Source organism: Diplotaxodon limnothrissa, linkage group LG4 (assembly GCF_057381915.1).
Source record: "Diplotaxodon limnothrissa isolate DT_005_m linkage group LG4, D_limnothrissa_male_GT1.1, whole genome shotgun sequence".
In the NCBI taxonomy this organism is placed as follows: domain Eukaryota; kingdom Metazoa; phylum Chordata; class Actinopteri; order Cichliformes; family Cichlidae; genus Diplotaxodon; species Diplotaxodon limnothrissa.
Window position 1 is genome coordinate 30,253,407 of NC_140599.1, and position 23,521 is coordinate 30,276,927.

Consider the following 23,521-nt stretch of genomic DNA (forward strand, 5'->3'; position numbering starts at 1 on the left):
CCTCTGCGATCCAGCCTGCAGAGCCCCTCGTGTTCTTGCTTTATCACAGCTGTCCCCTCAACTTCCTCTGCCTAATCGCTCTCAGCTCGCACCTTGTAAAAGGTGGACAGCCCAAAACTGTGCTTACCCAAGCGCCGTCCGATAGGTGAGGGCGGCGAGGGCTGCGCTGTCATTGGCTGACTGCTGGTGAGAGTGCGATGCGGATTGGAGGATGTCAGGGGACTGGGATGAAGACCTGTGTAAGAAGGCGCTGGTGTTGGTGGAGGAGCTGTGCTTCAACACGAGGGGTTACAGCCAGAACGAACGCTGCCAGGAGTTCATCTTCCTGAGGAGGGGCAACAGGCCGATAGATACAGGTAACACACACACCTGGTGCTTCTTACAAACAGTGATTCAATAAAAGATGGATGTAACGTGCGTGTTTGCAAAGTGAAGTCAACGTGGAAATGACTTAAACCTACATGCTCTGGAAAAAAGAGAGAGAAAAAAGGCCCTCAGTTCCCTTCATCAGTGACCTCAATAAACACTTTTTGGATAACCTTATGTGCTCAACCACAAGTTCCACTTACTAAAATTATAAGAGAAGGATTAACCAGAGTATCCAGAGCAGTCAGTGCTGTGTGTTGTGTACTCAGATCCACCCCTTATTTGTCAAAGCAACACAGGAGCAATACTGGAAACCCTTAACACGAATGTGACTCCTCTAACCAGTGGATAACACCACAGCGGCGTTTAAATACAATCTATGCTTATGAATCAAGTTTGGCAGTTCATTGGTGTTTTAATGCTATTTTTCTTTTGTTTTAAACTTATAATTATTTCTATAAAACCTCAGTGAAATCTGCCTTATTCTGGGAACAGACTACATGAAATGAGCCTGATCATGCAGAAGATATAAGGTGTCACTTGGTAACAAAGTGGTTGTCATGTTGTGTATGCAGTCTTTTTTCCCTCTTTTTTTTGCAACAGTAAATAGGCTGATATTTATGTAGAGCTTTTCTGCTTTTCTGATCAGTGTGAACTGCTCTAATACTAAACGGAGGCTTTTAAGGTCTTGGTTCCCTCAATTCTGCAAGCTTGACCGATATAAGCACAGAGATCTCAGTCAGCAGTCAGGAACTTTCTTTCTCTGCAATTTATTGATTTTTCAAGATTCTCCCCTTTTTTTTTTAAATTTTGTGTTTTACAAAAATTGCCAGTTAAGCCTACTGCTTCCTGCTTTATGCCAAGTTCAGTCTACACAATACCAGCATGATTACAGCCAAATCTGGAAGGCGTTGGTTAGGAGCTGACTTTGGAAATGAAATTGTTTATTGTTGCACTACAGTTGATTGAAAACCAAAGTTGAATCTGGGAACCCTGTGTTAGGGTTAGGGATGTTAGCATGTTAGTATGTCTTGAGTCCTCAAAGGTTCTCGAATTTCACAAACAGAGATCTGCCAGCAACTGTAAACATTACAGAGCAAAAGAGGAGTGATGTTGCTTTTGTAGCTTAGGGGGGCTGTGAAATCGCGAGCTAGTGCCTCCTTCCTGATGACGTCAAACACACTGTGAATGACAGAATGATTGATCAGGGAGCCACCTATGCTCTGTCTTGTCCTTCAGTCAGAAAAGAGGAAGATTTTATTACTCTATAATGGCCCGATCTGACATAGCGACCAGAAATTAGGTAAAAATTAGGTAAAAAAAAAAATGACAAAGGATGAACTGAAGCTCTGCCATCACGTAATGTCGCATACTGCTGTTTCTGATGTCATTTAGAAAAAAAAAAAAAAATAGAGATACAGAAATTAGGTAGCCTGTGCTCAGCATTAAAGCAACACCTTATTCAAGAAATACCCTTGAAGTATCAAAGACTCATCAAACCCTGCAGTTTGTAATTTACTCCTTCACGCAGAGCAGGAACAGCCTGATTTGAATCAGTTTAAATGTACTGCGAAGAAAATGAGCTTTCACCGTGGACAAAGTAGCAAAACTTTCCAAACATCTGCAGCAGAATAAATAACCCTTATGCTGCGCGTCCATATGCTCAGTAGATTTCAAAAACTCACAATCTTAGCAAAATATGCCTAAATATCCAGAGACTTGCCATGGCTGATCTGTATGTTTTGATGCTTTTTTTCTCACCCGCCATGAAAACAAACTAAAGTCAGCTTTGATTTTCAATTTAATCTTTTCACAAGGACCACAGTGGCTGGACTCTCTCTGAAGGGAGGAAAATGTGAACTTAGCAGACACCTTTCAAGCCTACAGCGAAGGGAATGGTGATACTATAAAAAGATTTGGGGTATTGCTTTAAGGAACTGCTCTTTTTAATATAGACATGATTGAAGGTTTAAGTATTCCATTATGGACCAAATGAAGTTTTACACCAAAGGCCTTCTTCTAAAACTGGAACTCTTTTTTGTAGGTTTTGTCCCGAAAGAGGTAAGAGCAAAAGATTCTTTTTTAGTACTGACTTGTCACAGTGACTTTAAGGTATGATGAGGCAAAATGTTAAGAAGAGTGCTCACATTTAAGGATGGTTAGAGGTACTGTGCACTCACAACAACAGACCATGAAATATTCACGTTCTCGACTGAAGTGGCTAAGGTACAAGTCCATCCCATTTCTTTTATGATCCCCAAAAGAGTCTCGGTAGAATTCTGTGATTGTTATCTCAGAGCTGGATTATAAGAATATATATATTTATATCATCACATCCTTTGCCAGAGTGAATAGGTACACCCTGCTGCACTGTGGATGAGATTATTGTGTGTAGGTTCTTAGTGAGCCATTTGGAAGTGCACTGTGCTGTTATGCAGATTAGCATGGATCTGTGGCTCAGTGTAGATTAGCCTGGATTGCCTGTGTGTTGCCTCCGGAGATTTGGATGGCTCTGAGAAGAAATGTCATGCCATGGTTTTAGGCGCTGGCCCCCACCGCTTACCAGCTGTGATTTTTCGGTGTTTGCTGATGGAAGTCCGCGGTCCCTCGGAGGATCGCGACCGCTGAGAGCTGTCAGTGAATGACTTGTAAGCAGCGGAGATGTGTTTGATGTGGAGCAATGTACGACTCCCAGTGGGCTTGCATCAGTCGCTGACTGACAGGAAGTCTCAGTCCCTCTTCACGGCGTACTACAGAGGCCTTCTACCCACACACCTACCCGCCTGCTGACTCGCTTTTTATGCTTTGTGGATTAGCGATGGATCTTTGGCAGGATCAGCGCTCAGGAAGTTACAGCGACTGCCCTAAAGAGAGACAAATGGAGGCGAGTGGCTTGGCCCCCGACAGTCCCTGCACACATTTGATCACAGCCACGTCTTATCAGCGCACCCTGATCTGCCAACTGCACACAACCTACTCCTCTAGCTCCTCGCTTTGTTTTTTTCCCCTCTCCAGATCAATACATTAACCTTTCTCATCCTCAAACTCCTCCCCTCTTTGGGTTTCGCTCTAAATCACTGTCAGCTTGTTTTCCCCAATCTCTCCTTTTAAGATAAGATAAGATAAGATAAGATAGAACTTTATTAATCCCTCGGGTGGGTTCCTCTGGGAAATTCGATTTCCAAAAAAGCACAGCACCGACAGAAGTTACAGAGTTATACACACACACATATATATAAATACAGAGACAATATAAATAAAATATACGAAGGGGATAAATAGAATAAATAGGAATAAAAATAAAAATACAAGTGAATTGCACATTTCAAGTATTGAGTCTATTGCACCGTTGACTATTTACAAAAGTATTGCACAAAAGGTATTGCACAGTGAGGTGAAGAGGCACTACAGCTTAGTTGTTCCCTCCTTTGTCCTCCTGTTTCCCCTCCCTCTCCCCTCCAGAGAGGAGTTAAACAGTCTGATGGCGTGTGGGACAAAGGAGTTTTTAAGTCTGTTAGTTCTTGTCTTCGGGAGAAGCAACCTGTCACTGAACAGACTCTTCTGGTTGTTAATGGCCGTGTGCAGAGGATGCCTGGCATTGTCCATAATGTCCATCAGTTTCTTTAATGTCCTTTTCTCTGCCACTGTCACCAGAGTGTCCAGCTTCATGCCGACCACAGAGCTAGCCCTCCTGATCAGTTTCTCCAGCCTGGATGAGTCCTTCTTTGCTGTGCTGCTCCCCCAGCACACCACAGCATAGAAAAGTACTCCAGCAACCACCAACCACCAACCAACCAACCAACTTTTCCCTTGCTCTCTCTCTCTCACACTCTCTTTGTATCATTTCCTGTGTGGTTTCGAGCCTTTCACGCATGGTGTGGTAATTGTATCAGCTTTATCAACCCCCCACCCCCTCTTCTCTCTAGAAACAAAAAGGAAGAATTGACCCAGTCATCGTATATGTCTGTTGCAACATGCGCACCAATCTGTTTTTAAGCCTTTCTATGTTTGTAGCAGCCCTACATTTTTTTCCCACCCCTCATCACGGCTGTCTTTATTTCTCTTTTGCCTCATTCCTTTACCCCCCCCCTTCCAACATTTCTTCCTTCCTGTCTCCTGATCTCAGTTATCATGTTCTCTCGTGCTTTGCTTTTGCTTTTTTCCTTCCCCCCCATTCGTCGCTCCTCAATTCCCACCTCATCGTGTTCTCCACCACCGATCTATGTCCCTTCGCCTATCCTCCACCTCCACGGCCCCCCAATCATATCTTTTGAACAAGTGCTGATTAATGACATACAGGCTGATGAATAATTCACCAAAGAGAAGCTGAGGCAAAGCAGGGGGGAGACAGATAGAAGGTTGGGGTGACGAACAAAGAGAATGAGAGAGAGCACGCAGAGGCAGACAGCATGGGGAAAAAAATGACAGCGAGGAAAGAGGGGTGTTTGAGGGGATTACATACGAGAGAGTGAAAGAGAACGTGAGGGAGGGCAGGTGGAGACAGTAGGCGAACCAAGTTCCAGAAGATGTAGCCCTGGGCTGAAGGATTGGCTTCTGTTGTCTTGTTTTCATTCATTTGCTCTCAGTCTTGTTGTCAGCCGGTTACAGATAAAGTGTAATTCTTCTTTGTTTGATTTAAAAGTGCTTATGTCTTTGTCATGCCCATAAAGGCACTCTGAAACAAAGTAAATTAAGACGAAAGGGAGGTTAAGGCCTTTGTGTGAGACTTGTGGAGGTTTGGAAAACATTTCCTTCTGTGGGTGAGACAAAGTTATAGTATGCAAAGGTCGTGCCTGGCCCGCCTGCAGACAGAAAAAACTCTTAATTGGTGACCTCGTGTTCTGGATGCAGCTCAAGAGGGCAAAAGGTAAAAAAAATTTACTTATATGCCGCAAGGTGCAGAGGAGTACACAGTCTGGGAAATCTGAACGCTGTGTCTTACTTGGTCTGCTTACAGTGATTGAATATTCATGTTCAGGGCTCTGGGCCTGTAGTTCATTTTGATTCTGATTGGTCCGTTTGTCATGAAAGTCGTCAGACCAAAAGATGCTATTTATAAAAAGACTTCAAATGGTCCGGGATAAGAATAAATACTCATTGTATATTCGGTCTATTTATTAATTAATATTCATATAATATTTATAAGGTATTTACAAATGTATTAATTTATAATGAATTTACAAGTCAGAGTGTCCAGCATGCGCACATGTGCCCACTCCTCAGCAGAAGTTATAAAGTTTCCCGGCCCAAGAGCTCTGTCAGCGGCTGCTGCTGCTGGAACTGTCCAGCAGTCTGGTGCTGAAATGGCTCTTTTTTTGTATTTTTTATTTTATTCTGCTCACTTTCTACATACGGATGAGTCATACTCCACCCTTCACCATCCCAAACACCCATATCCTTACCCTCACATATCCACACGCAGAAAACCCTCAACCCCACCCTCACTCCACAGTTACAATCCTCGAGCCATCACACATTAAAAAGCTCATAACCGTGAGGAAATGCAGGATGACACTGCATAGAGACATCACTGTCGGTGTTGGTGTTTTTTTAATTGCTACCCCCACCCAACCACCCCACCGCCTCCTCTCCTTCTCTAAGAACATCCACTCTGCCAGCGTTTGCCCTCATTTTAAGCTCAGGATTCAAATTTGGGATGTGAGCTTGAGGGGATGGCTGCATATTGCTATTTACGCCTACAGCAGGTTCCCTTTCCTGCCTCTGCCGCTCCGTGATGCGTGATTTGTAGATAATGTGGTGATGTTGGGAGCGATGTGCGTGCGTGTGTGCGCGTGTGGATTGTTCATCATGCAGTGGTTTATTGTTGATTTCTCAGACATATGTATGCGTAACATGTTAACGTGTAAAATACCAGATGCATGCTGATGAAGACGCTTTTTAAAAAAATGCCTCAGCAGCTATTGGATTACATTTGGTACACACAATCATGTTAGAATTGATCTCGTAAGCATGCTCAAACCACTGCTAAACATAGACTGTATACAAAAATGTGCGCAACCACTGTGATGTTCAGTTGTGCATCCTTGGTCTGAGCATTTTGACCATCGCAGTCTTGTTTTTGGTAAACTGGACATGATAAGCGGATGCTGCATTTTACTAAGAAACTTGCAATGTTATGGGGAAATCCTGGCGAAACATGAAACCAGGTAACATTTTTTAGCCTTTTATGGGTTTATTTAGCTTTTGACTTCAGGAGCAATTAAAGCACTGCAGACTAAGCTTACCTAACCCCAAATCAATAGAGCAAACAGACAAGTGTCCGTCCTCCTAACTCATTAAAATATAAAAACTCATTATTAAACACATGCGCTGCTTGTCTCTACCTTGACTGTTACATTATTAGTATGACTGAAGTTTGCAGCTTGCACATAGGTCCAACAGAGATCACAGCATACCCTACTTTGCTGTTTTTGTTATTCCAATGGGGACCATACTGTACCAAATAAAGGTCATGGTGTATACAAATAGACTTGAAGTTTGCAAATGAGGCCATAAACTCCTGAAAAAAGGAGAGAATGAGGGAGCTTTTCATAATAAGGACTTTTTCCACATAGTTTTTCTCCAAGCAGAGGATTTGCCCCCTGTTGGCCTTTTGCAGGTTTAAGGTACTTCCAAGCTGGCTTCACGGTTCAGATGTCCATCTTTAATATCCAAGCTATGGCCCTTGGCAGCGCTTTCTTTAGCATTGTTAGCATTGTTGTGTTGCAGTGTGGGAGTGGGCTGTGCTTGCAAAGATTTTTTTTCTCGGAGCTCAGATTTAAAAAAAAAAACACAAACATTCAGGGCTAACCCTGCCAGGCTCAGTGCAGGAAAATCGTGTAAAAATCTCAAGAGTTTAACTTGTTGGTTAAATAGAGGTTACAAAAAAGTGCACTCTCAGAAGTGTTATCTTGGCTAGAGACTTGTAAGTGTTAACTCGTCTCTTTACCTTCTTCCTGTGGTCCTCTGCAGAGATCTCTGTCAGTCTGCTGTCGGTCATTGTGACATTCTGCGGCATCGTCCTCCTCTCCGTCTCCCTTTTCGTCTCCTGGAAGCTCTGCTGGCTACCATGGCGGGACAAGGAGGGCGGAGGTCTGAGCCTGACATCGGGGTTGCTTCCTGGAACCGCCGGTGTCGGAAACCTTGCAGCTGCCGGGGGCTCGTCACTCTTACCCCCGCTGCTGCAGAGGAAAGAGGGCCACTCCTCGTCCTCGCTCTATCCCACCCTTGGCCAGCAGGGCCAGCACCACCCCCATTTCTCTGACCTAGTGGGGCTGGAGAGGGGTGAGGTCGGAGGCGTGGTTGGAGGGCCAAATGAGACCCAGGAGCACTCCTACCTGGACATGGACACCTACCCCAACAATGCTGGTGAGAGAGCAAAGACACGCAAACATTCATTTCAGCCAGGCTGAAAGAGCGATGCAATGTCTCCGTCAATACCCTCTCATTTTAATATACTCACAGGGTAGTGAATTTAATATGTTTACCTACATGCTGTAAAATAATTTGTCTGAACTGTAGCACTATGATGAATGTTGACCATTACTGCGTGTATATAAATGGGCTTCAGTGGTGCTACACTCAAGGAATATTACTTTTTCATCGTACTGGCGTGGTCTTTTATTACAGACATTTATTTAGTAGTAAAATTTAAAACAAGTGGTACACACATCTTTTAGGATCTAAATGACAAAAAATATAATGTGCAAATTTGTTATTTTATTATTTTTTTAAATAATTTTTGGAACATATGATGCAGGTGAGTGGCTGATTTACAACCTAAAGACCTCTGATTCCCGCCACCTGATAAATATATCTTTCCATTTAGCTCTGTTTTGTTCTTCTTGAATGCTGAAGGAACTCTACTAGTAGCTCCTTGGCTGCTTAACTGTCCTTAGCAGCTAGTTTTATCAGAGCATGCTTGCAGAAAACACCTGCATGCAGACCACAGTGTCAATTTCATTTTAGCTTATGAGCCACACACAGCCCAATTCCATCTCAAGGGGGATGAACTGGTAAAACCGCTGCCTAATAACCTGTAAAAAATACTCTGTCCAAAAGTTCCCTTTCTTTTGGTGTATAGCTGTGCAAGTACGTTCTGAAAACACTCAGATTTAATCAGCCGTCCATTTAGATAATAGATTACGAACATCCTGAGATGTCTCAAGAAAAATGAGGACAATTTCAGCAATATATATGAGTTTTTCCCACATTCAGTCAGTATACTGTCATTATAAAGAAACACTGCTAAATTAAAGAAGCACATGATCAATTCTTAACGAGCTGCAGCACAATGCTTCCTTTTGCAAAATACAGGGAAAATTCCCAAATCTATGACCTCCTCTGCAATTTTCACACTTTGCAAAGTCATTCGAGCGGCCGGTTCTGCCCCCCAGGCTCTTAGTTTAACACACCTGCTGTAGAAAATAAATTAAGCGTACTGAAACCCAAGTGAAAACAGATATGCCCTGAACAAACAAGCAATCGAATTAAAATTATTAATATTAATATTAAATATATTGAAGACTCTCATTGGATTTTGCCTTTATTATTATTGCCTTTATTACTATAATGATAATATTGCACTATATGAAGATGAGAGAAGTAATGTTACATAATAGAATAACATATAAATATTCATAAAATGATAACAATTCTAATGATAATAATCAAATTATCAAATTAAACCGTAGCTTTGCTTATTGAGTCTTTTTTAGCAGATTAATTAAATTCAAAATCCAATTGCGGTGCCAAGAGAGTTACATAACTATAGAAATCCATAATGATATTTCAACGTCAGTATCACATATCACAGTTAGTAGATGGTAATGTGACACCATTATTCCTATGCATTTACCTCTGACTTAAAGCTGGGCTCAAGAGTTGGGAGTTTGCCTTGTAATTGGAAGGTTGCTGGTCCGAGCCCCGGCTTAGACAGTCTCGGTCATTGTGTCCTTGGGCAAGACACTTCAGAGGGCCCGGTGGCGCCAGTGTCCGGCAGTCACTGCGCCCCAGGGTGGCTGTGGCTACAATATAGCTTGCCATCACCAGTGTGTGAATAGGTGGATGACTGGATGTGTAAAGTGCTTTGGGGTCCTTAGGGACTAGTAAAGCGCTATACAAATACAGGCCATTTGCCATTTTTATGCATTCTCGCTGTTTTTTGCTGTTTTGTGCTGTTTTGACTCAATTGCAGGAATAAAAGACAGCCTTAAAACATGCACCTGACTTTAAGCCATGCTGTCCAAACAGCATGTGATGATGGAGTGTTTTGAACTGGCCTGTCAGCTGAGCACAACATTATACAAAAACAGGCAGCAATTAGAAAAAGAAGCTAAAATAGAAACTGTTGTCAGAGATATTTTGGACCTGAGTTTATAAAAACAGCTCTGAGTTTTCATCCTGGAGTTTTATTTATGCTGGCTGTCAACGCTGGTGCACGCTGTTTATCATTATTCAATATCAAATGTTTGCTGGCTGCCTTTATTGCAGTTTGATGTAGCCTTGTTTCACGTCTCTGTATGCCTTTAATGCTGGCTCATGTTCTGCTATTGTAAATATGTCTGCTCATTCCTTCACTCCCCTCAGCTGGTAAATCACTGCCTGCTAAATCAAAGTACAACAATCAATGAGATCAATGTTGCTGACAAAAATGCAGGTCTTTAGTGGCACTGTAACAAAACAAAACAAGCATGTGAGTCACCAAAGATTTTATACTCTTGTAGGAACTCTGAAGCTGAGTCAGACATCTCCAGACGTTCCCAACTCAGAGGGTGGAGCCCATAAAGACCTGCCGAACGCTCACTCCCAACAGCAGGTCACCCCTCGGTCAGTATCGAGTGTGTGTGTTTGTTTTTCATTTAAGTCCGTTAGCGCTGACGTTTTTGTCGCCAAATTCAGAGACAAAGTGGGAAATAAAAACAGGAGTGAACTTTAACCCCCGAGCTGGTGATCATTACCGTACATCCATTTAACAAACACATCAGTACATCAATAAGAGGAGGACTCTACCTTTATAAAATGTGTTTTTGAAAACACAGTCGTAAAAATCGCATTACTCAGGTTACAGCGGTTTTAATCTTGCTCTCTTTTAATGAACACTTTTGAGGTCTGTAAAGCGAAGCGTCTGCACTGCTTGTTTTGAATGTTTTTTTTATGATATCTCACTTTGTGGACACGTGGATTTTTTCAAAGCAAGGGCACAAATGTTAACTCTATAAACACTAAAGTGCACATTTTCTGAAAAGTGTGGTTTTTTTTACAGAATTATTATCACCACGAAGCTACATTGCTATTTGCTTTTTTCCCTTCATATATTTGCAAGCATTGCAACTGCACTGTAAACATATGCATACAAAAAGGTGTGGGAAATCAAACTGTGGGTAAACTCCAATTTAGAATGTTTGCCCGTCTCTGTATCTCTGATAATGTTACAAAATCACACTTTTTTAGTGACTACACGTGTGCATTTGGTGCGCTTCCCTTAATATGCACACTCTGAGCCCTTTTATCTCTGTTTAGGCCCAAGCCCATGACTCACCAGCTCTCCAGTCCCGATTTCCATGGAGAGGAGAAGGAACAGGTAACCAGCATTGGGCAGATTAAACCGGAGCTCTACAGACCCAAAGGCGACCAGGGCGAAGGCAAACAGGGCGACACCTGCGGCAAGATCAGCTTCCTCCTGCGCTACGCCTTCAAGTAAGTCAGCAAGTTTGCACCAAAAGCAACCTACTCTCACCCTGCCAATGTCTTCTAATGTAAAAAGTGGAGAATTTGAACATTAATAAATCATTTACCATACATAGTTTAACGGTGAATGGTGCAGCTGTTACATCACCACACAGCTGGGTTGCACTAATATTTTTATGAGGCTGTTATTGAGTGGGCATACAGTGCTTTCAACGAATCAGTAAATACACACTTACACAGTCAGTAGCATGGAGACTTTCCCATCATAAAATCATCTGTCATAAGACTTTCAACACGAACCACCACAGAATGTAACAGCGTCTTTAGTTTTGAGAATTATCACACTAATATGTACGCATTTTTACATTTTCATTTATACATTTGCATTTGTGTTTAGTGTTAATATGCACATATGTTAATTTGTACTAAGATTGGCAATCTATCTTACAGTAGTTGGGATATTTTAGTCAGGACTATAGCCTGTAAATTAAAGATGGATGTAAGCACTAAGATCTGTTTTGTGAGTTTTTCGACTGCCAGGTTGGTGACCGCGAGTGTATGGGTGTAAACCCAACAGAACCACAGGCTGTTAGTACAACTACAGTCAAAGTTAGCCAAATTATTAATTTAATGCTCTAATAAGGGTCAACAGCACAAATAAGGTTCAGCAGTTCGTTTAGTGGAGGTGAAGCCTAGCAGACATCCTAATTAAGTTGGCTGGGTTAGAAAAAAATAACACCCTGCACAGTTTTTATGACAGAACAAATAAGCTCCAGAGCCCCAAACCCTTTTTTTAGCAGGCTATAAACATGCTTTTTAGTATTGTAAAGGTGGGTATTTTAACATGGGTATCTATGGGGAATGACTCGCCTCGAGTGGCTGCTGCAGGTACTATAATTTTTAGCACTTACACGTTGTTTTCATTTTTTGGCTCTGGAAGTTGCTGGCTGGCCTGGGCGGATAGACCACTGGTGCCATGCATAAAAAAAGACTGCTAGCCTGGTTAAAAGACGAGTAGATAAATAAATCCAGCACCCTGTAGATTCTTGTGATAGCAGGGATATATATTTGTAGAATTTTATCTCTAAGAACAACTTCTCAGCTTTGCATGATGAAACCAAAACTGGTTCGAACTACCAGCACGTCTCCGTTGAATGCTGATGCATCTGTTTTTCAGCCACTTTGATCACGCTAGGTTGTAAAGTCATTCAAATACTAAGTCAGGTGCCGCAAACAGGCACTGATTTGCTGAATGTCTTTATGGCACAGAACAAAGAGGATGCTTCTTGGGAAAATATCTTCCAGCGTGTTTATCCACTTCAGTAGACACAAAAAGAAATCCTCCAACTGAAGTAGAGAAATTGAGTTTGAGACAGCGAGCACGTTCTGAGCTAACTTATCACCAGCAGATGTGAGAGTTGTTTTCTCAGCTGTGCTCTCATTTGTTTATGATAATAAACTGAAATATTAAGGTTTTTAAAATGAGAAAGTGGCATCTGTGTCTTTAGATACTGTGTGGCACAGGCTGCTGTACTTACTTTCCTTTTTTACTCCTTTGACGACGCTCAGTTGAATGCTCTCTGCTGGAGAGCACGGGTCTGCTGGGTCTAAGTATGTAACTGTTGGCTGCCATGCTGTGCGGGCTGGGTGTGTACATGAATGTGAATGTAAGTCGAGGTGCTGGTGGGTTGTGGGAAGGAGTGAGTCGGCTGCTCAGCTGGCAGCCCCCATTTCTGCCTGCTTTGACATGTAGAAGCACTGCGATGGGCAAAAGTGCTGATGGTCAGAAAAGAAAGGGAGCGAGAGGCCGTTTCGGTCATGAATTATATATGGAGAGCCACTTTAAACAGCAACCCTGTCAACACATAATAACACCAGGCTGTGTTATAGCTGAAGTTACAGATACGAAGAATTAGCATGGGAGCTGGGAGGAGACGGAGGGCAGTGACGAAAACGGTTCGTGTGCCCTTTTTTTCCTCCCCCCATTTATAAAGTCACATGTTAACTTATGCCTTTCTCTAGTCGCTTGTAATGCATCACGTTGTTTCATTAAGGCCAGTGAGCAGATGTAAGTGAGGGGGAAAGGTCTGAGATGTAGCAAAAACAAGTGTGGGTAGGTGTGTAGATGCACACGCGAGGTGTTGGTGTGTTAGTGTTGCGGCAGTGATAAGATTGGTATGTTAATGTGCGAAACCCCGCTGTTTGGAGTGTAACATTCAGAACAACAATGTCAGTCTTCCTCAGATCCTGTGGGAAAGGCATTTCTATTGACAATCCCATTAAAAGCTGACACATTTCCACTGTGGGAATAACAGCTAGCTTCCGGGCATTGTCTGCCAGGAATAAGGCTGTGAATTTCACTCCCTGTTCAAGCAGTAATAGGTATATTCTCTGCAGGTTGCCTCGGGGATTGTGTAAAAACCTGGTGTTTGGTTCGAGCTCATGTCTTGCTCTGTAGTAAGACATATGAGTGCAGGAAAACCCGCAGCCATGTTAAACTATCAATTAACAGGTAATGGAAAATTCATGATAATAAGAGAGAGGTAGATTTGTTTGGGTTTTTTTGTTCACAAGCTTCCTGTCATTAAAGCGCACTGATGCATTGAGGTGACTGCAGAATCTTTGCTGCCAACATATCCACAAATCATACTGGATTAAATGATTATTTGATGCATTTTTAAATGACTCAGGGCTTTCATGTTGAAATATTTACCTGCCTGGAAATGTAATTTCCTGCAGCAGTTGGCGCCGCACATCTTCTCCCTTATTCGGTGTGATTGCCGACTGGTAGGCATGTTTATCTGATTGCTTTAATTGGATGTGATATGGAGGTAAACATGTGTCTGGATTGGCCACGGCTGTACTAAATGCTGCATTTGGACAGAGAAGACATAACTGCCAGGGTCAGTGCCAGCGTTCGCCCTGCTGATCCTTCCTCAGCCCCAAAGTTCACGCTGTTCTCCTTAAGCAGCTAATGAAGTGCTGACACACTGGTTAACTCGTAGAGACACAGTCTAACGAGGTCTGATTAAAAGCCTCCGAGCCATCTTCATCTTCATCTGCTAATTAAATACATAACAAACGACTTGGGAGATGCAGCCATGACGGTGTGATGGAGCGTTTAGATGTTAGGGCATGCGCATCAGCCTGCTTGTGTTTGTGTGTGTGTTTGTGGGCATGTTGCACGCATGTTTTTTTCCATGACAAAAAAAAATGCTCACACTCCAGTTATAGTGCTTACTTGTGCATTTATAAGGGAGTGTGTCAAAAGTGCTATTTTTAGATCAAAGCTGCTGATAGCATTATTTTTCTGTTTGGAGAAAAACCGATGTAACATACATGTACAATACAAGGTAGAAAAACCATAAATCCACATAAGAAATCAAAATGTTGAGGTTTCTAGGAGCTAATACTTTGACTCGTTTACTGGAAGAAAAATAATCAGAACTTACAACAACAATTTAATTGTTTGACTCATTTTTAAAGATTCTGTGGCGCATAATGGTAAAATAATCAGCAGATAAATTGTTAGTGAAAGTAATTGTTAGCTGCAGGCTGTTTTTATTTATTTTATATATTTATATAAGAGTTATAATTAATATTACGGGCCTGTTTTACAGTTGTTTGATTAAATAATCCTGTAACAGCAAAACTATTAATTGTGATGTTTAGTTGCATGAAAAGACCCATCAGTCACCTTGGAGGTGATGGACACATGCAGGTTTCTGTTTAAAATGTCCGTTTCCGAGGTACACTTTTGTTTACTGCTGGATTAAATAAGGATTATAAAACCACAATGTGTGTTTCTGATAATCGCTTTACACCAAGGATTTCTTTTGATTTGGTTTCCAAACCCACAGAAAAACCTGCGATCAGTGGGGTTGCAAATAATTTTTAATTCAATAATTTCACAGTCACTAAAAGGTGAAGGTTTTCACCATAGAAAAAAATTGCTAGTATTGCTGGTAAGTTGTAGCTTTCAACCTGATTTATATGTTAATAACTTAATTCTTACTAATTTTGTTTGTGTGTAACGTGATTTTCTCTTTTTTCCTTATTACTGGGAGTAGCGTTGTGTTAACAAATATAACATCTGCATGAATGCTGCCAACTGAAAAAAGGTGTTTCTTTAGGATGATTTCATTTTTACAGGAGTACAGGAGTCATCTGACAACTTCTTTAAATTCACCCCAGCATCTCTCCTGGAGCTCCTGCTCCCTATTTGGGAACCACTGCCTTAGGCAATCACTGTAGTATTGATTAAATGTACAAGAAATATGCAATCAGTCAAATAAATGTGTTTACATTGATAACTCTGACAGCTGGGTGCTTGCATGTTTTCGTATTTTAGGGGTTTTTTTTGTAAAGATTTTGAATCTGTCTCTTGGGTCACGTATTATCACACGTGATGTAGAAAAGCTGCAGTTTCTCGCATTTTCCGAGCAAATGTTAAACATGCACTTGTTACAATGATTAATCCGTACTCCTGTGAAATACATTCATTTTCTTGTTATTGGCTAATAAATTATTCATCTTTTTCTGCTCGGCTCTTATGCACCAACATCTCCATGACCCAAGTGACTACAGATTAAAGGGTACTGTGTTAAGGTTAATTAATGAGCTCAGCACTGGACAGGCGCGCTGGCTGAACATCTGTGCTTGCTGTGCTTACATCGCTGATAGTGCAACCAAGATACAGCTGCAGGGATAAGACACAAACACACACACAGACACGCACACCACACAAGCTATTCTGGATACTCTTTACACCAGAGACACTGAACCTCCCACACTATTATACGCGTATATGAGTTCTGCTGAGGTGTTTGGGTGTGTGGGGAGGCTGACCCTGTCTAGGGCTCATACGTGTTCATGCAAATTTGGGCGTCTTGGCTTTTTATATACGAGTTTAATGGAGTTTTCTGTGTATGTTTCTCGCAGTACGGAGCAGTTGGTGGTGAAGATACTGAAAGCTTTGGACCTGCCAGCGAAGGATGCCAATGGCTTCTCTGACCCGTACGTGAAGATTTACCTACTGCCAGACAGGAAGAAGAAATTCCAGACAAAGGTGCTTCTCACTCCTACCACACTCATCCTTAGTGGCAAACTGCTCACTTGATGCTGTGGAAAAAGCTCACACAATAAAAGAATCCCCTTAAGATTTAAACAGCATCAGTTTTTTGTTTTCTCTCGGCCTGTTTCCTGATGCACTGATGGCCCAGCCTTCCCGTGGAGAATCGTTACAGTTCAACTAATGTAATCTAATCTAATCTGGTGCATAATTTATTCAGGATAATGTTCTTCTGACTATTACAGGGCTCTGCTACTCAACTCCTGCGTGTTATTTTGGTGTTTGAGGACAGCTCAGTCAATATTTAAGTACATTCCGGGACATTCTGTACCAGGAAATGTACCCTTAGCCCTTGAAAAATCCTCCTGTCTTCTAATTTATTCTCTGTGGAAAAGCTCAGAATTTATGAGCTCTGTGGCCTCACAAATGTGAGTTGTTGTTCTTTGTGTTAGATCTATAAATATCACCAGTAGCGCCCTGTCTCTGAACTTGTGAACCTGTGTAACATGTAAGAGAAAACAGAATTAAATGATGTGCATTTAACACCGCTCCTGCTTGTATGGGGGTTTCAAATTCAGTTTCACTAAAGGCCACAATGGGAAATGAGAATCACATCAAGGCCCACACATGCTTTAATCACGTCAAGGGTTATTGACCCTCGACCGGTCCACACAACAGTTTATTAGCCCTTATAACGTTTACTCAAAAAATAAATAAAAGATCTATGATCACCTGTATTATACAGCCGAGGCGGCTGCTGTGAAACTGGCTGCTCATAGAAATGAAACTTGGCCTTACAGCTCCATCACTTTGAGATTGGGCTCGGAGAACCATAGTCGCTGTACTTGCATTTCAGTGCAGCGACTTTCTGAAGCCTCTGTTCCCAGTCTGTGACTCCATATCTCGGCTGGATTCAACCATCAAAATGACAAGGCAAAGGATGTTCTTTGAAAACACAAAATTGTCTCATGGAAATGGGTAAAGGGACCTCTCTTTACACTCGGCTATACTGCTGTCTAAAGCCCTGAAGATTATGGCTGTAAAACAGGGTTTGGGGCCTTGGTCTTTACTAAAGACATTTCTCTGGATTTTTAAATTATATTTTGCTGTAAATGATGAAATTCTTTTCACCTAACTTTCTGGCCGTGGAGTATTTTCACAGTGTCCACAGCGCCATATTTGCTACAAGGTGTTTTTTTTTTTTTTGGGGGGGGGGGGGGGGGGGGGGGTTGGTCTTTTTTATGCTGTGAAATATTTTCAGTCTTCATTTTCACATCATCTTAATCTCTCAGAAAACCCAAACCTTCCAGCTGATCAGTTAGCTAACTAGTGGCAGGATTAGTTTACCAAACACAAATGTGCAAATGAACATCATTGCCAGCACCTGCGACTGGCTGAAGTTGGTCAAAGCTGGGCCGTTGGCATGTACGTTGCTGCAGCCTTGCACATGTATTTGTGCCACTCTTGCGGCACCCCACCGTGCGGCTGTTTCAGCAGGACAAAGCCCGTCCCCACGCCGCCAGAGCGGTTCAGGCCTTTCAGGCCTAATATGTCTGCTGCTGAACACGTCTGGGACATGCAGGGTTGCACAGCTGCAGGCGTGCTTACATCACGTCCAGAGAAGGCTGTGCCTCCTATTAAATGCCTTCTATATAATACTATATGTTATAGTTGTACAATCTGCATTTCATTTTGACTGTCACATTTTTGATTGTACTATTTTCAGTTAAATGTAGATTAAAGGATATATGTATATATATATATTTAATCATTTTAAATTTTTCTTTCATGTTCTGGAAATGGGGTTGTACTTTTGCCGTGTTGGGATAAAAAGAATCAAAGAGGGCTGGGAAAGTGAGAAAAATAAGCTTTCAGTGACAGTGAAGCTGTATGATTTGGAAATTTCTCCCTTTTGTGTGACTGTCTCCGGCACATCAAAAGCCCCTTCAACCACTGAAAAGCATGAATGCTTCATCCATTTGCATAATACGGCTCCTCTTTTGTTTGGAGTGTAGGTGATTGTTTAATTTCAATCACATCCTCATTAACACCGAATTTTTACACCACTCATATTTTGCAATGCTTTTATGCCTCCAACCGTTTTCAAAAAAAGAAACACAACGCCTCGATGTAGATGTTAGGGCTTGTGTTCGGGTTGCAGAACTCAAAGAGCCTTCATCAGCTGCCTGTTTAATCCAAAGCTAACAAGTAATCATCAAGTGCTAATAAGCCGAAGTGACAGTGCCGCTCACGCAGCCACAAAAGTTGGATTTGGAAAACTGTGTGCATCACATTTTAATTTGCACATGCTTTATAACATGACAGCATCCACATCAAATGCTTTCATAGCAAATAAATCCCACTGGCAAAACAGCAAATAGCAAAATTATGTGTTGGAGCCGGAATGAGGTTGACGACAAATTTACAAACGGAGCCCACAATATGCTGAGATGTGATGAGGAGGAAATTATAGCCGCCGTCTTTCCGTGAGACTGAATTGATGTGACACGAGATACGAGAGTTAAGGAAAGAACTGTGCGTGTTTGACAAAAAGAAAATATTCAGTTTTAAATCTAGTTTTTGGTCGTTATTTAATTTCACAACTATGATTGGGTCTTCCATCCCAAAGGGAAAGGTGAAATTCACTTTTCTCACCCTGGCAAAGGAACAAGGTCAGCCAGTGTGTTAGATGATAATTATAATAATTTAAACACATCCCTCTGTCATGTTTTTGAAATAATGTCAGTCATTAGCAAAAAAAGAAAGAAGTTGCTAATGCTTACAAGTCTGGGCTGATGTTGCTGTTTAGATTCACCCTTAAAGCTTTTAAAGCTCTCTGTTTTCTAATTTGTTTTGGGCGAAAGTGGAGAATATCTGTGTGCTTTAGATAGGGAAACAAAAGAAAGCCCAGGATTGAGAAAAAACACCATAAACTCAAATTCAGCCAAAGTTTAAATACCAAAAAACAGCGCTAAGCTCTCGGTGTCAAAGATGTTGCTTTAAAACACGAGGATCCTGTAGATTACTGCTTTCAAGGAAAGGAATTCTGAACAAATGCAGCTCAGTTTCTGCCTCCAAGGAAAGCATTTTGAAAGTTTTGCATTGCTTCATTCAAGTCACACATAAAAGCCAGAAGACAAACTTTGAAACATTCAGCAGGTCGTTTGAGGATTTTTGAAGCCACAAATCCTCAGTGACTCCTCTCCTCTGCTGGAAAAAAGAAAACATCCTGTTTGTTTGGTTGAAGAAATATAGTTGCACTTTGTGAAACAGCCTGAAAAATACATTTTACTTTGCGGCAGATTATAATGATTTTTCATAAATTCAGCAGAGGATTCTGGGTGCATTTTCAATAGAGCATTAAGAGTTGCCAAACAAGTCGCTGGTTTTCATGAATTTATCTTCAGAAATGTCTTGTGTTTTTAGCTGGAATGAAAGAATCAATAAAAAAGACTCAAATGTGAAAATAACTTATATATAAAAGAGTAAATCTGCAGATTAAAACAGAAAAAATTCCTTTGCAAGTACTTATTATTCTGCATGAAAAGTTACAAATATAAAGAGAATCGGTAATAAAACAAAAATGGATGGATGGATGAAATTATGATATTAAAAATTGTTATTACTGTATTATAAATTAACACATCAGGTAATGGCCCTTAAAAAGATATAAGTCTGTAGCTACAGTGCAGTTCACCTATTACTAGTCTATCAAAGTAGTTCTGCATAATTATTAATTTAAAATAGTCTTTATTTATTTCGTCCTGGTATCGCCCCTCAGTTCAATAGCCTGAGTCGCACAAGCCTGGAGACTGTTTGATAATTGCCTGGCAACAGTCGGTTGCTAGGAGAAATGTGCATTCTCTGACCAGTTGGAAACTGGTTGCTGGCAGTGACTTGGTGAAATTGTTTGCAAAGACGTATATAATGCTGCACTGAAAAAGTACTTGTGATTCCTTTGGTTGCAACCAGGTTGCTGCAGTTGCATTTCTGCACATGTCAATTACTCACCTAGCAACCGCTTTCACTCAGCAGCCTCCAGAAGTTGCCAACAATTCTGTAAGCATGTGGGACTAAAATAAGCCAGACTAGCGCCCTTCAAGCCATTTTTTTCCAGGAGTTGTCTTAGGCAGGAACTACTGGCTTATAAGTATTCCTTGCACTTATTTGATACCTTAATAACAGAAGGTAACATCAGGTTAAATGTGTTTTGAGTAATTCTAGCTGATGGAATTGCCATTGCTTTTTACTGACAGCATACTATTGAGAGACAGCAATGAAAATATAGGCAGTGGCACTCTTATTACAGTGCAAGTCCAGGGTGTGTGGGCTGTAAAATATAGTAGTCCCTTGCTACCCCTTCGTTCCCCATTCCCACCTGAAAATTTTTTACCTACCTATTAATTATTTCATTACTACAATACGAGTACAAGATATTTACGCAGCTATGATCTAAACAGTAAATTCTGTCTGTCTTTCAGGTCCACAGGAAGACCTTAAACCCAGTGTTCAATGAGACATTTCAGTTTGGCGTGCCGCTGAATGAGCTACATTCCAGGAAACTGCATTTCTCCGTGTACGACTTTGACCGCTTCTCCAGACACGACCTGATAGGCCAGGTAGTGGTGGACAACCTGCTGGACTTCAGCGAGGGCACCGGGGACAAACCCATCTGGAGGGACATTGTGGAGGGCACTGCGGTAAGAAATAACCCAAAATAGACATGCTCATTTGGAGGAGATGCCCACTGTAGATTAGATTTGATGAAATTTGAATGAGCCTTGTGGTGCATTTGGGCCGTTGCAGCTGCAAATTATGGGCCAAAGCTGTGATAAATAGAACTGAAACAGAAATGGGAAATCTGACAGCTTCTATTTGAGATTTAAGGCAGAAGTGGGTGCCGTAACGTTACAAAAATGTATCTCAATTTTGGCCTCGGAAGAAAGAGAAAACAAATATAGCTGTATGAAGGTACAAAAAGGTAGACACAGACACGAGGTGAGTCAGAGTTATTACACCTGTTTTTCAATAGTTCTTATTTTTATTGCATTTTAAACCTCTTTTGTTCAGCTTAGTTTCAGTTTTGGTCATCTCAGTTTTGTTTTTATCAAAACAAGCTTATGTTCACATATGAGCGCATAATGTTCTGCCAGTTAAATGTTATTTTTATATCAGTTAACTAAAAGGTTTCAATATTTATTAAAGGGTTAACATATTGGGAAGTTGAAAGAAGGAAAAAAAGGACCTGCACTGTTTGTTTTTCTTGTACTTTGCTGCTTCAGTTTTACATTCTTTTTCATGTCTCTGTGACAAAGAGAAAAACAATCTCAAGGATTTTAGAACTTTCAATAACTCAAACGTTTAACAAAACCTTTGGCCGTCACTGTCTTGTATTTCCTGTTGGACAAAAGATGCAGTGAAAAAGTTTATGGCCCTGAAAGTAAAGCAACAATTGACTGACGTGCCATGAATTGTTTGCATTTTTCGAATAATGACAACAAAAGTGCAGTAAACTGAAAAAAGTAGTAAATCCTTGGCTTTTAACTGCGTGAATTCTCTCGGGTACACTTGCACACAATAATTTGCAGGTAGGTTATCGAGCAACTGGAAGAACGTGCCACAGTTCTGTGGATTCAAGTTGTCTCTGCTGCATTTTTGTCTTAATGTAATCCCAGACCCACACCATCTGTTTGTTGTTCTGGTGACTCGAGATAGTTCTTTAGGATTCTGTTTGTTTGGGCTCGTCGTCCTGCTTCAGACATAATTTGAAGCCAGTCAGACATTTCTCTGATGGTCATGTATGATGCAATCTCTCCCCAGATCTTCCAGATTTCCCTGAGAGTACAGAATTATGTTAACAAAAAAAATAACATTCAGTTACCAAAATGACAAAAGCATGAAAAGCCACAATAGTTTTATTCTTAAAGACAGCCACTTACTAAATGTGGATGTCTAAATACCTGAATTCTTTTACTTTGAAAATCATTTTCTGAATTGATGTGGTTTGTATTTAATGTCATTAAAAGTTTCAAATATTTGATAAATATGAATAAAAGATGCTTTAAGGCTTCTGCAATTAAACTGGACAATTTTTGGACCGAGTCAAGAATGTTTTATTACTCAGGTTTTGCAGGGGAAATTAAGACTCAAATACTAACACATGTCGGAATCATCTAAAATAAACCCAGCTTGTATTGTATATGTAGGAGGAGGAGAAGTATAGAAATGGTACAGAGCGGAAATGGCCTGCAGCACAGATTAATTCGCAGTCTGGTAAAGTAACAAAGCAGCTCAGAAGAGTCCAGATAGATTACTGGAAGGGCAATGCTAGCCACTTCCAAACTTTATATTAGGCAATGTCCAAGTAGATTTATATGAAATATTCATAGAAGGCTATTAGCAAATTAGATGGAGCAGAGTCTTAAACATTTTTTGGCATGGGGCTTTAATTTATTAAGTAAGTTTAAAGCATCAGCGTCATCGGCGTATTTCAGTGTTTCACTTTGGGAAGTATTGATTAGTGAGCCTCAAAGCCACTAAGGAGCCATCGCATCACCGTGTGATCTGAATACCACCGGTGTCATTACCGAGGTGCCACTGAGAGCACGGGCAGATCAGCAGATAGCACTAGAGGCAGAGATATAAAAAGCCCACATGTCGTTGCTTGTATTTAACTCTTTCCTAGTCAGTGACTTCAGCAGATCGGTGTATGATTCATTTACAGCGACAGCATTTCCCCCGTGCCCAAACACTCCTGCTGTCCACATCGGGACACCTGCTATCGCGCGCTGTCAGTCACAGATCTAACTCGTTTCAAGCACAGATAGCAAACCACAGAATTCTTATCTCTGTGTTTCTGATGCTGCGTGTGATCTGTCTGACCTCGCCCCATTTCTGATCTCTGTTTGCGTGTATATTGACCTACAGGAGAAGGCCGATCTCGGGGAACTTAATTTCTCGCTGTGTTACCTGCCCACTGCAGGCAGGCTCACCGCTACAATCATCAAGGCCACCAACCTCAAAGCCATGGACCTGACTGGTTTCTCAGGTAAAGAATTAATGCATTCACACACATCATGCTGCTGCAAGACCTCCAGCAAGCACTCTGACTGGAAACTCATTTAGAGGAAAAATATGACAGAAAACAGCTTAAGCGCTGTCTGCAAAAACAGCTGCTGGTGATATATGTTGCTTTCCTGAGTGCTTTTAGCTTTATATCCTGATCTGACTGATCACTGGCCAGATGTATACCATAATAACTGGCGTGAAGCCCTGTAGAGATATTTTTCTCCTGTGGGTAAACATCACTGGTAAACATGGTGTTAGATCCTTTTCGATAAAATAGTCATTTACATGCCATTTAGCAACAAATGAAGAAGAAAGTCTTCTACAGCA

General features: G+C 41.3%; 1 protein-coding gene across 1 annotated transcript in view; it reads left to right on the forward strand.

Annotated features, from left to right (window-relative positions):
- The first annotated feature begins 211 nt into the window (after positions 1-211).
- The window catches only part of syt3 (synaptotagmin III), a 28,053-nt gene continuing 4,743 nt past the window's right edge, over positions 212-23,521 (forward strand). The window contains exons 1-7 of the mRNA XM_085352838.1: positions 212-356; positions 7,339-7,734; positions 10,092-10,194; positions 10,888-11,064; positions 15,997-16,123; positions 20,608-20,826; positions 23,054-23,174. Of these exons, the coding sequence (XP_085208964.1) occupies positions 212-356; positions 7,339-7,734; positions 10,092-10,194; positions 10,888-11,064; positions 15,997-16,123; positions 20,608-20,826; positions 23,054-23,174 (1,288 nt within the window). The remainder of the gene's footprint in view (positions 357-7,338; positions 7,735-10,091; positions 10,195-10,887; positions 11,065-15,996; positions 16,124-20,607; positions 20,827-23,053; positions 23,175-23,521) is intronic.